At 31.5% G+C, this 19,607-nt stretch overlaps 1 protein-coding gene across 3 annotated transcripts; it reads left to right on the top strand.

The window, feature by feature from the left end:
• The first annotated feature begins 385 nt into the window (after positions 1-385).
• Positions 386-12,911, top strand: PEX5 (peroxin 5). 3 transcript variants are annotated; one of them, XR_005485569.2, is made up of 17 exons: positions 431-901; positions 1,070-1,192; positions 1,269-1,449; positions 2,211-2,404; positions 2,967-3,218; positions 3,916-4,038; positions 4,283-4,438; positions 5,392-5,573; positions 5,671-5,917; positions 6,673-6,757; positions 7,591-7,700; positions 9,250-9,474; positions 11,433-11,498; positions 11,699-11,793; positions 11,876-12,016; positions 12,499-12,594; positions 12,794-12,911. XR_005485569.2 is itself a non-coding variant. In XM_039048246.2 (15 exons), exons 1-15 carry the CDS (start codon positions 782-784, stop codon positions 11,952-11,954), a joined length of 2,238 nt encoding a protein of 745 aa, XP_038904174.1. In that variant the 5' UTR covers positions 386-781; the 3' UTR covers positions 11,955-12,417. The 3 variants fall into 3 exon arrangements, 1 of the variants encoding a protein (XP_038904174.1); XR_005485568.2 differs by having other exon boundaries at positions 12,499-12,911; XM_039048246.2 differs by lacking the exons at positions 12,499-12,594; positions 12,794-12,911 and having other exon boundaries at positions 386-901; positions 11,876-12,417.
• Positions 12,912-19,607: the final 6,696 nt, after the last annotated feature.

Consider the following 19,607-nt stretch of genomic DNA (forward strand, 5'->3'; position numbering starts at 1 on the left):
TTTCAAAATTTATATGGTTAACCTCAAATTTTCATTAAATACTAATATTTAATTTGTTTGAATACTCGTTTTTAGTCTTTGAGATCAATGTTTATTAATTAATTTAAAATGATTATAAAGTAAAATTTTAAATTTAATTTTAATAATAAAGAAAAATAGTAAAATTGAATTAATTATAATTTTTTTATATTAATTAATAGATATAAATGTTTAAATAAGTTTATAATTGAAAAAAATGTTTATACCTATTCAGATTAGAGACAAAAAGTAACCATTTAGTAAAGTTAAAAAATATAATATTTCAAATTTTAAGAACAAATTAAAACAAAATTCAAAATTTAAATTCGAAAAATAAAATTATAACATTTGAAAAATCTGAATTATTGAATTGAAACAATATAGAATAAAAGATGATTTGTATTCGTAAAGAGGGATTCCTAATCGGAGAATAAAAGACATATATAGTTATCCTATTTGGTTTAGGGATTGATGTTCTTCGGACTTCTAACTATGGCGGTGAAATATGATCGTATTTCTATTTAATTTTGTGGACTCGGCTCCACAAGGAGGTTCGCAATTGTGGCTCACAGTGTTCAAACAGAACACACCCAGAGCCCATCTCGTTATCGTCTTTCCCAGCAATTTCACCTCAAAATCAATCCTATTTTACGTAATCGGTAGCAGTTCTTGGGAAAAGAGAGCAATTTGAAACAGCGACGGGAAAAAACCGAATCAAGAGGAGGAAAATTGACTGTTCGTCAAGGTCGAAAAGAAACCAGATATGGCGATGCGAGACTTGGTTACTGGAGGAGCTGCTTGTGCTGTTCCTGGTTCTTCGTCTTCTTCTAACCCTCTTGGTGCCCTTGCCAACGCTCTAATCGGCTCCTCTTCCAAGACCCAGGTTGGTTTTCAATTTGATATTTTTGTTGCTTTCTTTTATCTGGGGTTTCTTTAGAATTGTGTTTTTTTTAGTACTTTGATATGTTAATTCATGAATTTGATGTTTTTTTTTTGTCTTGTGAAATCAGATTGGTTATTCATCTTATGTTTTGAACTATATTCTGAGCAGGAAAGGCTACGGGAAATTCCTACATCGCAGCTTACAGGTCCTGAAAGGCCTTTTGGTCCTGAGACCCATGGGCAGCTCCCTGGGTCTGAGTTTGATCATCCACCGCTTCACCCTAATCAGCAGGTTCTCTTTGTTTTTTGTTTTCTGAATTTCTTTTCGGAATTCTCATATCTTTTGTTTCTATTTTGCTTAATGTCAGGCGTCAAATTTTCTTAATGCCTTCCACTCGGCTGCCGATCAGAATGGTCTGACCTCTGCATGGAATGAGGTACAAGCCGGTCCTCCTCCTGCCCACTTGAGAGAAATGCAACCAAGTCTTGCTGAATTTGATCGTATTTATGACCAAGTACCTGCTTCTCAGCATCAACCGATATTGGATGGTACTTCTAAGTGTCCTCTTTAGTCTTTAAGATTCTGGATGGTTGACATCGTTGGCAGTTCGACTGCTTTTTGTGTTGTTGTGAAACCTTTTCCAAAGGAATGTGGTATTGATATAACAAAATTTTAATTCAGCGACGTTGTTTGTTAAGTCTGGATTCCCAATTCAGGACTTGAACTCAACTCCTTAATTCCATAATTAAATTAAGGGAACCCCAAGTTGCAGTTCAATGCATTTTAGGGAAGATTTAGTTTTAGTTGGAGACATGGAGTTCCAGGCTTTTGGCCGGCAACACCTTTCATCCATCAATTGACTTGTGAAGATGCTTGTGTATACTAGTTGGGTTAATATGTCGCCAGTGTTGTATATTTAATTGAAGCACTTCCAGATTGTAGTCTTGAAACTCCAATTCCTGGATATTATTGGCAGAGTCAACAGCAGTTGTCTCAACTGTTGTATTTGCAATCTCGTAATTTTATTTTGAATTATATAAAATTTTAATTTTGAGGCTAAAGCCTAGTTAAAATCTATCTTTGAAAAGCCTAGTTAAAATCTATCTCCGAAAACCTAAAGAATGCTATGAAATATGCAGATTTTTCAACCATGACTGACATGGTAGAATAGAATATTCTTTTTAGTTCATCACAAAGTTCTAAAAATTTAACATTGACTATGTGACATCTATTAGTATTAGAGCTTGAATTTGATATTTCTCTTGGCCTTAATTATTTATTTTTTAACTTCACCTTTACTCTAAACCAGGGCCACCGCAAAGAGTGCTGTCAACCTTTTTGCACTCATTTGTAGAGAGTAGCCGTGGTGGAATACCTTTTCATCCAGCCCCTCTTCCTTTATTGGGACTATCTGAAGGTGATAAACAATGTATACGGGATCGTAGTAGCATAATGGCTCGACATTTTTTTGCAGATAAGAGTGAAGACTTCATAAATGCACAGGTTTTTGAGATTTCTATCTTTAGTACCAATTCATCAGAAAGCATGTAGTTAGCTTTTCCATACCAAATTTCCAGGCATTATCCAAGCATTAGTTTGAGTGCAATAGGATTTCGCCATCTTCATGTCACATCTCATGATTGGCTCTCATCTTTCATTTTGTTTAACTCCATGTTTTCATTTCAATTTCTTTTTCTTACAGTTTTTTTCTTTTGGGTTAAGAATGACCACTTCCGTTTATCTTAAAAGAACGAACTGCAAATCTTGAAAAAAAATTGTTGCTTGAAATATTTATGATTCTTAAGATAAGAGTCTATTAATGGCAAAAGAAGTATGTGAAAAGGGGAGTCATTGGTCCTAGACACCAAACGTATTAAAAAAGTGATCCTCTAATTGTGTTCATAAAAAGAACCATAGTCTCAAGAAAAGGGATTGTAAACCTAACCTCTTTTATGATTCCATATGTGTCGCGAAGAGAAGGATTGAGCATATCAACTTCTGTTAGTTCAATTGGTAAATTGTTAATGAAAACTTATAAGAGTTTCTTTGATTTCAATTCCGCCAGGTAAATGCACTTCTATCTTCCTTGGATATTGATACCAGTAAACAGGTTAGGGGGCCTCAACCTGGTAGGTTTCATGAGTTGGAGGATTATTGGAATGAATCTCAAGCTCTCCAGAGACCTGGTGGTCATATTGCAGATGGGTGGGCTTCTGAATATAGCCTAAACAGGGAAAAGTATGGTGATCATGATGCTTGGGCTCAATCCTTTGAACAACAATATGGTGCCAATGGCTGGGCCTCTGAGTTTGAGCAGGTAAGGAGCACAGCTTGTCCTACAAGTTGCACCTATAATGCTGATAGCCATCTGATCTATCTATATTACACGAGCTGTGGCTGGTGTGTTTGTTAGCTTTCTAATGATCATTTTGTAATTTATTCTTTGAATTAGAGTGATTAACTGAATCATTTGTTATTTCTTACCCAAAAAAGAAAAAAAATGACAATTAGTTGTTCAATGAAATTCATGGAACTGTCAATCTGTAGGTGGGCATCACATCGCAAGCTTATAATCCTTGGTAGTTATGAAATTAGAAACAGAACTTTCTATTGGATCAGTTGTGAAGTTTAGTCTGTAAACTTGGTCATACAGAGTTATTTTAGCATGCTAGACAATCTGGTCATATAGAGTTATCGCCTATTTGATTTTTAAGGTTTAGACTATGATAAGGCTTCTTAGTAGTTGTTTTGGCTAGTTAATATCTTGGTTGACCACCATCAACTACACTCCATGGCCTATGTGTTACGGGACCTTGTTTTACTTTCTATATGTAATTATATGTCCTTCACTCTTGGCTAGTATTATAATAGATTCTATATGCACATTGCACAGTGCCTAATGTGACTCTCATTCAATATAATAACTTATATTCGACTTCAAGGTCATGCACAGTGTCCTTCTGTATGCACAATGCCTAATATCAACCTCTAATTCTCTTGATATATTGCCACAGGAGAAGTTTCAGTTAGCGTCGGCAGAAAAAATGGCAGGTGGTAATATGATGAACTTATCTGCAATGGAGCAAACTCGCAAGCTTGCAAATACGTTAGCTGAAAATAATGACCCTAAATTTCAGGTAGGTATTTTGTAACATGTTTTTAGTATTTCATTCATCTAAAACATATCTGATGTTTTTCATTTTTCCTTCATATTGATAAGATTGCAACATACAACACATAATTAAATGTCGACGAATAGTTGGTTTGATCAATTATGCTTGGCAATGTTGTAAAATTGGTTTTAATAGAAAAAGGTTTGATAACGTATATCATTTTTATAAAAAAAACCCAAATTTGATCTTTGACCCGTTTGGGATGCAGAACTCAAAGTTTCTTCAGTTTGTTTCGAAGATGAGTAGGGGTGAACTTATTATCGATGATAATCAAGTCAAGCCAAACTCTTTATCTCCAACAGATAACTGGGCTTCCGAGTATCAGCAACAATATAGTGGGGGTCTTCCCTGGGCTGATGAATTTGTAAGTCATGAAACAAGTTGTACCCCTTTGTGTTCCCCACCCCACAATCTGACAATCTGTTGGGTGTGTGGGTGGGTGGTTTACATGAATAATTTTATTGTTTGGTTATTGTTTTGTTTTTTGTTCCATTTTCGTCATTCATTGATAAAAATGGAAGAATGGAATGTTGAGAGTGCTAGAAATCTTTCCCATAACTAGGGTTGGAGCCAAAGGTTTTAGCGAGCCAAACTTTACATTATGTATGTGTGCGTATGTATGTATGTATATAATTTTTCAATTCATAAAAATTTAAGAGGGAAAATTAGATGGAAACGGCAAATTTCTTTGAGTTAAAGACTAACTTAGGGGCAGCCCTAGCTTGCTTGGGGAAAGGAAGTGATACTACAGGCTTCCAATCGTCCAAAATTGTGAAAAATCCAGAACCTTCAAAATTTTCTAGGTGGAATTGGAAACCGATCTGGATTTAGAAAAGTCGACTTGTTCTCATTCCCACAGCCCCACCAAAACTATCAGTCTATCTACAAAATTCTCTTACCTCTTTCCAAGTTATTCAGAATATTTGAATCAAATTAATAAGGTCCTACTTGATAACCATTTGGTTTTTGGTTTTTAAAAATCACACTTATAAGCATTACTTCTACCCATATATTTATATTTTGTTATCCACTTTCTACTCATGTTTTCAAAAACTAAGCTGAGTTTGAAACTAAATAAAAATATAGCTTTCAAAAATCTGTTCTTGTTTTCAGAATTTGTCTAGGAATGCAAGTGTTTTTTTAAGATAGATAAATTTCGTAATAGAGAAATTGAGAAGAAACATGCATAAATTTCAAAAACAGAAAACTAAAGACAAAATCGTTATCAAATAGGGTCTAAGTTATCTATGTTTTCCATGTAAAATAGTATTTAAAAGCTCGTACAAAACTTACTTTTTCTGATAAAAATGGTTCCAGGTTTCTAATCAAACTAATCGGTGGGCTGATGAGTTTGCTGAAGAGAAGCAACATGTGTCGGATGATCCATGGGTAAATGAATTTTCCAAGTTGCACATGCAAGACTGGGTGGAAGAATTTGGTCAGCAGGTTGGAGAAGGGGCTTCTGGAGAAGCCGATAATTGGGCAAATGCATATGATGAGTAAGTCTGACGTTTTATTTCAAGTGACTATATTGTAATGCTGTAACACCTGTCTATATTAAATTATTTTCTGCATTCTGCTCTACCTTTCTGACAGGTATGTAAATGAACAAATAGCCGCCAAGGGGAAAACGGATGCTTCAAAGGGAATATATGTCTTTTCTGATATGAACCCATATGTTGGTCATCCAAATCCCTTGAAGGAAGGCCAGGAACTGTTCCGTAAAGGCCTTCTGAGTGAGGCAGTGCTTGCTTTAGAGGCTGAAGTTATGAAAAACCCTGAAAATTCAGAAGGTTGGAGGCTGCTTGGAATTGCACATGCTGAAAATGATGATGATCAACAGGTATTTTACGTTCTCGATGTAGAATTTTTGGCTTATAAGACCAACTAGGTATTTTTTTTTTTTTGTTTTTTTTTTGATAAAGAAACAAACCAACTAGGTATTTAATATTCTTGATGTGAAATGTTTAGAAATAGAAGACCAACTAGGTATTTAACATTCTTGATGTGAAATGTTTAGAAATAGAAGATCAAATAGATACTTAATATTTTTTTTATACAGAATGATTAGTTCGATAATTTTTGCTTATATTGTTTAGTAATATTTTGCTAGAACTTCTATGTTTCTTCTGTATTGTGAACTAAATTATTGAATTGAAATCACTATCTCTTCAGTTGATGTGGTATTTGATATTCACCATTTTTGGTAAAATTGTCAAATCTTCTTATGCAATCACTTGATTATGGCATAATCAGAAGGCAAAACTATTAATTTACTAATTTCCTGTGATGAGTTCAACTTGGACTCGAGTTTCCAAAACCTTGGGAAGTAGTTATATAGAATATGTTTGTACGTGAAAACTGAAAATATTTGAAGGGCCTTTACTCAAGTTGTATTACATGCTCAACCATTTTCTAGAGGCCTGTTGTATTCAGTTCTTTTCTGACGTGTAATACTAATACTTCTGATTCTATTAGTTAGGTGATCCGTTTTTCATGGAAATTATACTCCCGGTATTGTGGTGTGCCATCTCATGTTTAATTTCTGATTTCTGATTATTTTTGTATAATAAATATACTATAAATTGATATCTGCAGGCTATTGCTGCCATGAAGCGGGCACTGGATGTTGACCCTACAAACTTAGAGGTGCTTCTTGCGCTTGGTGTGAGTCACACAAATGGTCAGTTGCTTCCTCAACTAATTACATGCTTTATATGATTTATATTCACTTCAGCAATTTTTTAATTATCTTGACGGAAAGATGATGGTTACTAGAGTTGAATTTTTGTAGTGAGTTCGCACAAAAATCATATATAGCTCCATTGAAGACTTTAGTTTAAATATGGGTTTCAGACGAGATATTTATTTATTTATTTATTATTTTTTTTGAAACAATTTTACTGATGTATGAAATACACAAAAAAATCCTTTGGGGGATGTGGGATCATCAACTATTATCCTTTTAAGTTTCTTGATGTTGAATATTGTAGGATCAGATAGTTCTCTGGTGTCAATAATGAATGATGGTAACCACCATGGTTTGGCTAGGTGATTCACTTGGCAAACTATAACCTAGGTTATGGGTTCAAACTTAGGTGTCTTCCTGCCTAGCATATTGAATATTGTTTTAAGTTCTCTAGTAGTATCAAATATATAGGTTCAAATGGTTAACAAATGAAATTAATTAAAGCATGCAATATTAAAAAGAAGAGAGGGATTTCAATCCAAATGATTAAGCGTGGCTTCATATCTCAACTGTTGTTATGTTTTCTAGGGGAAAATGAAGATAGTGGGGGTGATGTGTGAGATTGGATTTAATTGACTCTCTCTTTAGTTGGCCTTCATCTGTAAGAAAATTTTATTCCGTGACCACCAATTGGAAAGACCTTTGTAATCTTCATAGCCTTCTCTTTTAGTTCAACCACCCTAGTCCTCCCTTTGTAATTTTTTGACATGTAATGGGCGTGTTCTTTAAATAAATAAATTGGTCGATGACTAAAATAATTACTGCAGAATTGGAGCAAGCTGCTGCATTAAGATACTTGTATGGATGGTTACAGCATCACCCAAAGTATGGAACACTTGCAAAACCGGAGCTTTCTGACTCATTGTACTATGCTGATGTAAGCACCATGCTTTTTCTGTTCATTCTTCTATCAGCTTTTATTACAAACATAGAAATACAGGGAAATTTATTATTGCAAAATGTGCCTATCTATAGTTTGTTGCTTTAGCATGTAGTAGTGAAGGCATAGAAAACTAGGTGAAGGTATAACATTTTCGATTAAATCCAGTTATCTGATTTCATTAATGTGCTAAAATTACTTTCAAGTCCATGGGCATTAAGGTTTGGCATTTACTTCCATGATTTCTGCAGCGTGCTAACTGCTACAAAAAATAGAATTTGGAGTTGGATGTTGTAACAAATAGCGAAGAATCCAGAAATGTTATAACTGCTGTTTGTTTGTTTGTTGTTGTTGTTTTTTTTAATGCATTGCCTTTTCTTTTTTTTTTTTTTTTGGGGGGGGGGGGGAGGGGGGTAAGAGAAATAAATAAATAATAGAATCTGTAGGCTGAAAGAGAGTTCTTCCTGTGATGTTTGTTCTCTTATTAGATTATGTGTTTCCTCTTTTTGTTTTTTTTGTAAGCATATGCTAGGTTTCATTTGACTTGATTGGAACCTCTTCATGTAGTTGGGCTTTCTTTTGTGAGCTTAATATTCATGCTCATGATAATGAATATTAAGAGGTATATTGAATACATCTGATGTAAGTGCGTAGATATCTGTATTACGGGTGTAATCGGTTCAGTTTGGCTTGGTATGAGAGTCAAACTGAAGCTGAATCGCATCATCATACTAATCGAACTGTTTAACTACCGGTTTAGTTGGTTTGGTTTGCCATTTGCTTAACCTAAGCATGTGCAGTGTGGGTCAAGTCGGAGGGGTGCATGTTAATGTTGGTCGGGTTGGAGCACTTCATGTTTGTCCACGAGCACAGAATTTTTGCATGAAATGCACATCATAAAAAAGTGGCATCCACGGGGTTTGGACACTTGCAGAAGAGAATTCTAGAGTGAATTTAGAGATAGATTAACAGCTGATGAGTTTTGATTCAAATTTGACTCTTATTATATTAATATATATATATATTATTGGTTAGCTTGGGTAACCCGACCAAATTTGATCAGTTTTTCTTGTGTGTAAAGTGAAACAACTGCTGAACTGAACCGGTTTTGGTTTTGGTTGGTTGAAGCGTTTATTTGGTTTTTTGGTTTTCCCTTGCACAGTTACACCCCTTAAGTGTTGATTCTGTCACTTTATGGAAATTTAAGGGGAAAAATAGATTCAATTAATCGATTTGCTTGATGTGCTTTTTCCACTGAATTTTTCGTTGATTAGGATTTTGGATTTCATTAGCTTGGCTAGTTTGTAATTATCCTTTAGGTTTTAATTTTACTTGATTGAAGCTTTTCTTTTTGTAGCCTTGCTCTTTTTTTGTTGGCTTTATTTTTGACTGCCCTTGTATTTCTTCGTTTTCTCATAACAATAATACCAATGAACGAACTTCATTAGCATCTAGGAGCATTTAATATGGAACTTAAGATTATAGTCATCAAGCATCCTTTTCTCTCTTTGGTCTAAAATTATGCATCATTGTTCTGTATGTGCAGGTAGCTGGCTTATTTAACGAAGCTGCACAAATGTTTCCTGATGATGTTGATGTGCACATAGTACTTGGTGTCCTTTATAATTTGTCCAGAGAATTTGACAAAGCAATTGCATCCTTTCAGACAGCCTTGAAACTAAAGCCGCAAGATTACTCTCTTTGGAACAAGCTAGGTGCTACACAAGCTAACAGCATTCAAAGTGCTGATGCTATATTAGCTTATCAACAGGTAATGAGCCCTGTTCTCTCTCTCTCTCTCTACAGTTTATCTTGGTGCTTGACATTATTTTTAGATAAAAACAAAATTCAATGAGAAATAGTCAGCATTCAAACATTATTTAAGAAAGAGATGGTCTTAATTCCATTCCATAAAAATATTTGAACAGGGGAGATACTTAGTTATTCATCATGTTGAAAACAAGCAACATTGGAATTGAGTGAGAGGGAGGGAGGGTGAGAGAAACGACAAAAAAGCTGGTTGTATCCATCTAGGGTATTGAATATGGAGTTTGAAGTCTTTAGAATACTACTTAGGTGAGTGGATTGGAGGAGGAAGAGCAAAAGCAGTGAAGAGAGGAATAGTTGTGGGATTGATTTGTATCCAACTAGGTACGCCTTTTGGATTGAGAAGTGTTAGTTCCTCTTGGGGAGGGAGCCCCAAAGACAAATTCTTTGGGCTAACAAGAGTGATTGTGTAATGGTTGGAGAAAATTTTTAACAAGGGGGAGGAGTTCTATTAATCTGCGACGTTAGTTCAAATGGAGGGAATGAGCAGTTGTAACATTGTTATCATTTCAGTGAATCTATTAGCATCACCAATGAAATCAGTAATCTGGAAAGCCCAACAAACCAATGAGCAAGGTCTACATTTGAATGTTTAGCTAAAGTTTGTTTTCTTTATCGACAAGGTGCAACTTAAGATGCATTTATATCTTATCTCCTACAAATAGTTGAACAACATGATTCTTATTAGTGGCCGTATCTGTCGCTTACTGATGTGTACCCATTTCAGATGGGACTTCAACTTGTTAATATTGCATCCTTGTCATTAAGTTGCTGCTGTACCTCAACTACAGGCGTCGTAAAACAGTTTAAGGATGGTCGGTGTGGACAGCCATATATAGTCCAAGGAGAGGATCAAATAAAATGTGGATGTATAGTTGCGAAGCTCTGTTCAATCCAACTATTTTACCCACTTTAAGTAGACAGGGCAACAATGTAGTTAGAATTCCAATCGTCTATATATTTTGCTAATTTAACTCTCCCATCCATAACAATTAAAAAATAATATGACTAACCTAACACAACTGATCCTTTTACCTTTAACGCATACATCAAACTCATCTTCTCTTTGCTATGAAAAAGTCTATTTGCATTCAGTAATGGTGGGGAAGCTGAGAAGGAACCATAAGGAAAGGAAGAAAGATTGTCAGCTGTAGAGGAAGTTGTTGATAAGTTAAGGAAGAAAGATTGTCAGCTGTAGAGGAAGTTGTTGATAAGTTAGAGGAAGAAAAGATTGTCTATCTGTAGAGGAGTTGATAAGTTAGAGGAAGAAAAGATTGTCTGTCTGTAGAGGAAGTTTGGATAAGTTGAGGAAGAAAGATTGTCTGTCTGTGGAGGAAAGGTAGGATACTGTCTTATTTTCAAGTGAGAAGTTCTCCATTATGGTAGTGTGTATATGTATGCATGTATTTGAATAGATGATTTCACGAGAAGAATTCATTTACATTTAAATTTGTGAGGATACAAAACAAGTAGTCACAGAATCAGGGCGACAGTAATCTCCTAACGTTATGGTTTGAAGATCGAGTTATGTTTTTGGTTAAAAGTGAAGCTCTCATTGAGAATAAATGGAAGAAAGAATAATGCTTCTACACTATTGTTGTAGGAACCTGTGGTGAAGCTGTGGACTGAAGTTTGAACTGTTTTCTCAATTTATGCATGCCCTCATCATTCACTATAGGGTTGGAGACGTTTTACAGGATTTTTCTTGTGTATGGTCATATTCTCATTGGAAACAATGTTCTTTGCTGGCCACCATGTGAAAAACTAAACTTCATTAGGCCGTTAACAACTTGCCTTGTTCTTATCCCAAATTATGTATTTAATGCATTCTGTCATTGGAAACAATGTTTTTGGTTGCATGTTTACTTTTATTTATTTTAACTGATTTAATTTGTCTCATAGGCACTTGATTTGAAGCCTAATTATGTACGTGCCTGGGCCAATATGGGAATCAGTTATGCTAATCAGGTATGTATCCTATGCTTCATTTTTTTCTTCTTTTTCCTGTCTCAGTGAATTATCAAAAAGTTGTGAAGTCCTCTCTCCTACATTTTTTTTCAAGTTATTAATCAATCATTTCTAGTTTCTAGGATGAACCTTTCTTTTACAGTTAAGTAATAAAAATGTACGGAAACATTAATCGATTTTCTCTTTTTCTGCTCTTTTAGGGGCTCTATGAGGAATCAATTAAGTACTATGTGAGGTCACTTAGTATGAATCCAAAAGCAGACAATGCATGGCAATATTTAAGAATTTCACTGAGGTATGTGATTTGAAGAGATTTTATTCTTGCATCACCTACACTTTAATACAAATATAAAATCATGGATTTCTCTGTTTTGCAGCTGTGCATCAAGGAATGACATGCTGGAAGCCTGTGATTCCCGCAATCTTGATGCTCTTCAGAAGGAATTCCCATTATGATTTATTCGCAAGTTTGGATGAATAAACGTCGACTGAAGTGCTGTCTCTGTTATATTGAAGAGGTTACAGTCAAATACTCGCTGCAGCTAGGACTCTTTAGGGTAAAAAATTTGTTGGGGGAAGGAGTCGTAATATTCCACCAGAGTTCGAACATAAAATCGGCTGCTCGAATTATTGAAAGAGGAACATTAATATCCTAAGCGTCTTAGCATAACTCACCATTTGCTAGCTGGTGAAGAAATTAAAACGAAATTAGCTTTCCCCTTGTATCAATCATGATTAAAAAAAAGATGGTATCTTTACTCTACATTTCAATGTATTCTTTCAGCAATAATTGCATCTTTTGGCTAGTCTGTGTATTACTACAAACCCAATAATGATTGTATATAATATAATATATACATCTAGCCCCATGTACGAATCTTCTTGCTTTGTTTTCAATAAACAGAAAGAATATATCGCAGCTCTGATGATTTCTAATTTCCATCATACATTTCCTCTTTCTTTTCTCATCTTATTAGTTGGCCATTGATTAAAAATACAGTGAAAGTGATGGAGCTTTGGTTATGGGATTGATGAAGAAGGTGGAAAACTTGCAGAAATGGTGAAGTGATTCTCCCATGCCTACTTCTACACTGTGGTAAATACCTAAACTTGGCTCTTCTCTTTCTTATTATAGATCCTGATAAATTTAAAAGCTACACGTTGAAGATTTCTGTCGTCACTTGTGTAAGATAGAAAAGAAAAGAGAAAAAAAAGGAAAGAAAAGTCCATATAGAGTGAAAGCTTTTTAGTCCGTTCATACTGAATCTGTATGTCTGTTTTTTTTATCACAACAGAAACACACTCGTACACTCCATAGAACAATGATTTAGGTAGGATAATGCTGTGGCTCTGATGGAAAGATTGGTACGATTTACCATAAAAATTATTAAATAAACCTTCTTTTCTCTGCCATTTTTTACTTGTTGCACACGCCCCCGTTTTCCCTTTCCTTACAGCTTTTTGACACGTCCCTACAATACCCAGTTGCACCCCTACTCTACTCTTTTTTCACATTTATTTTCATTTCCTTCTCTTGTTTTCTCTTATGAATCTGAAATAATTACATGACATGGCTATGGCTATGCATATGCTATTCAATTTTAGCCTGATGTGTGTTGAGTGTGGCTTGTGATGATTCTTTTGTGTTGTTGTTCTCTTTACTCTTGTTGTATTATTTCCTTATAATGTCTCCATGATCTCTTTTTCCCTTTTAAGGCACCTACACTAAATGTGTAATTATTTTGGATGCTTGAGGTATCTTGTAGTGTAATGGTAATCAATTTTGTGTGTTTGAATTTATTGAGAAATGCTCTAGTGGTAGCTCTCTACTTACGTTGTTAGAAACTCGAGATTTCGAAGAATGTTAGTCGACGTGTATGTAATCTCATATATATACTCTTCTAATACGCCATAGTAATATATTTAATACAAAAATACTCTAAAGTACTAATAAGGAACAATTAAACCAATCATGCATTCAAAATACAAACTCGAACATTCTCATATGATTTTGATAATAGATCTCATTGTAATTAGATTATCAATAATCTTAATTTCATTACGGTAATCTAAATATTCCTTTTGAATTCTATTCATTTGCCTTTCCAAAGTTCCGTTTTCATGCTTCTCACTTTCAAAATAGAGTATAAAATGACCTTTACAAAGTTACAAGGTCCCTTTAGAAGGTACTAAAAAACTTCGTTTAAATTATTAAAGAATATTGACTTAGAGAACATGTTTGGTAGTTGATTAACAAAGGTGCAAAAGAACATTTTTTGTACATAAAATTGTCAAGTTGTATCGCCATGTGTTGTAGTCTTTAACTTTTAGACTTGAAAGTGCGTCGCAATTTTTACATTTTGACAAGTTTTTGTACAAAAAATTGAAGACATGTATTATCATGTGCATTTTAAGAACATATAGATGGTGTAACATGACTTTATTGGTAAATGATATTGAAACTAAATATTTCTTTCTTGATTTGTATCAAACTTACACTAATGAAATTAGAAATTTATGGTTAAAATAAACACGATAAATAACGTTTGATATTGTCTACCATATTTTTAAGTTTATATCACATCTCGTTATTTTCATCTTTTTTTATGGGTTCCTAACGACATAAAATGTGAACCAACATTTTCATATTATCCTAAAAAAATTCATGAAACATAAAAAATAAGCATTAAAATGTACGTATGTTTATTAAGTAATAAACATGTTAATTTGTATAAAAATAAAAAATGTTTATTTGTTAATTCAATATATTTTTCAAACTCTTTGTTTTTGGATGACTATGCTTTAGATGTATTGAGCAAGATGAAAGTGAAGTAAAATGACAACAACCAATGCATCAATATATTCTATGCTTTAGATGTATTGAGCAAGATGAAAGTGAAGTAAAATGACAACAACCAATGCATCAATATATTCAAGGATCAAAATTTTGAACTAAAAACATATTTTAAATTCTTCCGTTTTTCCACGTTATTCAAAATTAAAACTATAGATTTTTTACGTAACTAAATTATTTGGTAGCTTTCCAAAGATATAAATTATCTTGCTATTTTGTTAAAAAGTTAACAAAATCTTAATATAGTAGGGACCAAAATAAGCACTTTTTAAATGTTTAAGGACTAAAATGAACAATTTTACAAGTTTAGGGACCAAATAAACAATATTTAAAGTTCAAGGACTAAAATTGACATTCTTTTAAAGTTTAGGGACCAAAATAGAACATCATTCAAAGTTCAAAGACTAAAATAAGATTAAGCTAAATTTTGAAAACTAAAAAAGTAACTTTCAAAAGTTGTTTTTGTTTTTGGAATTTGTCTAAGAATTCAACTACCATGCTTAAGAAAGATGCAAATCAAGGTAAGAAATGAAGAGAAAATAGACTTAGTTTTCAAAAATAAAAAACAAAAAACGAAATGATTAACAAACGAAACTTTAGATACTAAAGTGAATGGTATGTATGTGGGGATAATGTTTTCCCAAATTTTGCAACAGAAATCAAGAGATGATTCCAATAGTACATGGTACTATTAAATTTTTGTTCTAATCGATTCCAATATTCCACAATTTTAGTAAACTTCATCAAAGAAATGAGAATATTCATTCTCATTTTCGTTCATAATTTTTAGCTTTCTCTCTTTTTCTTTTGGTTTTCATTTCTGTCAAGCATTGGGAGGCGAGATTCTTGCTTAAAAGAAGATCCTCTCCATTACAAGAAACTTTTTGATCAAAGAGAAGCAAAAGTGAGTTTTTTTTTCTCCCTATGATTTAAGAATAATGGTTAATTAATAATCTTAAAAGTTTTTGGTTTCAATCTTCTCTCCCAAACTCCAAAAAGAAGGGAAAAAAAAACCCCACAAAATCAATTTAATTGATTTTAATGTTGCTTCGTTTCCTACCTCTAAAATGAATAAGAATATATTCCAAATAATATAAACGAGTCCTATGACTTTGTTTTCAAATCGTCTCACCTAAAAATACTTTAAGATCGAATGTGCTTATACTAATTGATTTTTCTTTTAGTATTCTCTTGTTGAGTAGAAAAAAGGGTAAATAGTACAAAAGCTTTGATACAACATTCTCATAATTAGATTAGAGAGATTTTTATGTGATTGTAATAGTTTTTCACATGGTGGATTTTCTTTTGATGTTTTTTTTTTTTTCAATTTGGAGTTTTCCACCCAAATTTGTGTTTCTAAGTTTTGTTGATTTCTTTTCATTTCTCAATTATTTTTTTTCTTGTTCCTACAATAGAAGTGACGGGTTTTTTTTTCACAACAAACTGGTTTAAGAGTTTTAGGAACTAGTGAAGATGTATCAAGCTTTATAAGGCTAATAAAATATTAGCGAAGTTTATTTTGATTGCTTCATGGGAAAAATTCGGTAGAGTATCATATTTTAAATGTTTTTATAAAATTATCCACTCGAACATAACTCATATGATCCATTTAAGGCATATATTATTGGCCAAAAGATTATCGATTTAAATCTTCACCCATTTCTATATATATTTATTTTCAAAAATAGAAAAATAAGGAAAACTATTTACACAAAATAACAAAACTCAATCTTCTTCGATAGAGGCGAATAGAAATCTATCAGTATCTATCAGTGATAAGAATTAATAGAATAGTCTATTAGTATCTATTAGTATTTTTTTTTACTATTTTCATGCATAGTTTGACATTTTTTCTATTTGTGAAAATTTTCTTACATATATACAAACACATTAATTTCTATTGTTGTTGAATAATAGTATTGTTTGTTAATTTAGTTTTAACCATATTGTTCATTTAGATGGAAGACATAAACTCTCTACTCAATTATTGAGGAACTATTATTTTCAAATTGTTGACGTGATCTTTTAGACAAAATAATTGTGAAACTTAATTAGTTTTGATTCCATTCTCGCGGTGAGTGATAATTCAAGAGTGTTTTTATACATGAAAGAAATTTAAAATAATATTTCAAGATTTATTTTCATTTTTTTCGAATACCTAACCCCGCTCTTACATACCAAAACGAGCATAGCTTAACTAACAACTAATATATATTAATAACAAAAAGCTTTGTACTTCAAATTTCTCACTTACTATTATACGAAAAGAAACTCCACTTGTATGGATGTGACCGAGAATCCCCTGAATTTCTAAGCACAAAATTAAAAGTTTAATTTAGAGTTTTGTTACAAATAAAATTAGGAAGTAAATCTAATAGGCCAATCGACTTGTAAGTATTTTGAATACATTAATAATTACTAGACACAAAACTAAAAGTTTAGAGATTTACTAAACATTTTTAAAATCTAGATACTTATTAGACATATAATTGAAAATTCAGTACTTGTTAAGATACTATTTAAAACTTAGTACTTATTAAGATACTTTTTAAAGTCTAAGAGACTTTTTTTTTACACAAATTTTTTTTTTAAAAAATGATTTGATCACTTTGTAACTTATAGTGACCTTTCTAATGTGATCAAAGTTTGCCAAGACTTTTTATTTTGTTTCTTGAAAAGTAAAGTTTAATGACAAGGTCATGTGACTTTGATATTTAATTAGTCAAATAATTTTGTGATAATAAGTGTTCATCTAGATATATGTTATGTTATGAGTTATAATTGGATTAAAGTTTACTAATGAGAGCATAGTTCAATTGGCATTTTATGTGTTAATCATCACAAAATATACGGTTCGAATTCACCGGTCTTGATTGTACTAAAAATTTATATATAGATAATCATTTTCCAATTTTTTTCTTTTCTTTTATTTTATGTGAGGCGACTTTAAGAGTCGGGAATGTAACAAAAAAAGAGTATCACATTTATATCAAAGATGTATTTCTATAACCAAATTTAATATTCAAAATTTATGTTAAGTTAAAAGGGGGTTTGATGTAGTGAACATTTTCTTATGATTTAACACAGTTTTGGATGTGTTTGGAATGTATTTTAAAGTGTGTAATTTAAAAAAATAAGTCATTTTGAAAAAAATTAGAGTGTTTGGCAACCCAAGCTTTTGAAGTGCATTTTCAACAATTTTTGTCAAAAGTGTTTAAATAAAAATGATTTTTTTTAAAAAAACACTTTTTTTCTCAAATCAATCCAAACGAGCCCTTAGTATGACAAACGTATCAAATATTATTTGAATCAATTGAATCTACGCAATAAATATCCAATTTAATAGATAATATGGTAAAAAACAAAAACATTTTTTTGCCTTTTTTTTTGCTTTTTTTTTTTTGTTTTTTTTTTTTTGTATGTTGTACACTTTTCATTGTCCATCTTGGTCAGACATACGATGAAATCTATATTTTTTTAATGTGTACGTAAAACTAAAATATAAGAAATAATTGTACTAAATTTATATATTTATCAAAAAAAGAATTGTACTAAAAAATATGTATAAGTGAAATAGGGAAAATTTTAGAGATAAAAAAAATGTTAAACTTTTTACAGAAATAGTAAAAGAAATATTGATAAATACTGATAGACTACTATCAACGTCTATCATTGATATACTTCTATCAGTTTCTAACATTGATAGACATTGATAGACTTCTATCAACCTTTATTAAAAAAGATTAAAATTTTACTATATTGTATAAATAATTTTCTTTGTTTTTCTATTTTTAAAAATCCCCCTAAGAAATAATTGACAAAGAGGATAAATATATATTTTAGTACATGCTTAAAAGAGCACAAGACAAGTTTCCATAAAAAAAAATGTCAACTTCTCAAGAGATGATGCATTTTGGTTATAATATTTAACATGTTTGAAAGTGATTCTAAAATAGTGGAAGTTATGATGAAATATGCTTTGAATCAGTAACGGATCCAAAACTTCATGATATGTGACATAAATATATATAAGTTAGAAGTTTTGGCTCATAAACTTTTAGATTCGTGTGTATATATATAGTTCCTAAACTTTTTAAAATGTTTTATATATACATAAATTTTCGATTTTTGTATTTGATAGATTCCTAAAATATCAATTATGCATCCAATAAGTCTCTTACGTATTTGAAAATGTTAAAACATAGATGTTATATTAGACACTAAATTTAACTTTGTGCTTAATAGGTACATTAGACACATTTTTAAATTAATTTTATCTATTAACTATAAAATTTAAAATTTAAGGTTCAATTGAATACAAACTCCTTTTTTTTGTCTTATAAAACAATTAATTTTTAAACATTTTCAATATTTCTAAGATCTTAAAAATTAAGTTATATATTTATTCAACATTTTTCAGGAACTAGAGTCAAAATTAAAAGTCTAGAGATTTATTAATCAAAAGTTTCAAAACTTAGTGACAAAACCTATAATAATTTTAAATGCATTGATATATGATATCGAGTTTAATTAATACTATTTGCAAAATAATTATAAAAGACATTCAATTAATTTTTATAAAATAATTTTATAAATATCCAAAAATATTTGTACATTTGTATATGTACATGAAAGAAAATTAAAATAGAATTAAGTTTTTCGGACATGTTCAAGTGTACTCAAAAAAATAAGATATTATATATATTTTTAGAAAATACAAAATTAAAACAAAAGGTAAAGATGTTTGGTGACTAATTCATATATATAAATGTTGAAATACACAAAAATATGAAATAAAAATATGATGACATAAAAACTGAGTTTGAAAGTGTACAATTAAATATTAAATAAATTTTGAGTGGTTAAAAATGTATTTTAAAGTGATTTCAACTCTTTTAAAATCACTTTCTAATATGTATTTAATCTAATGGATGAAATAAAATGTCTCCATATAGTTATAGTTTTATTAAAGGTGTATTTCCCTCTACCTATTAAGATTCTTTTACTTAAAATTAAATGTCAGTGACAATGATATTTAATTGAGTTAGAAAAATCAATATTAAAGATGATGACACTCAATTCATTGAATTAATTAAAACTTGACATCATAACTTTGCACTTTTATTTATTTATTTATTTATTTTTTTGAGATAAACTACACTTGTACTTTTGCAAGAACTAATTAATCATGCAACACACTTTCAAAATTTGTTTGGTATGCCATAAAAGTTTTAAAATGTAGAATCACATGGAAA

Source organism: Benincasa hispida, chromosome 11, assembly GCF_027475165.1.
Source record: "Benincasa hispida cultivar pf3 chromosome 11, pf3_genome.v1.1, whole genome shotgun sequence".
NCBI classification, from domain to species: domain Eukaryota; kingdom Viridiplantae; phylum Streptophyta; class Magnoliopsida; order Cucurbitales; family Cucurbitaceae; genus Benincasa; species Benincasa hispida.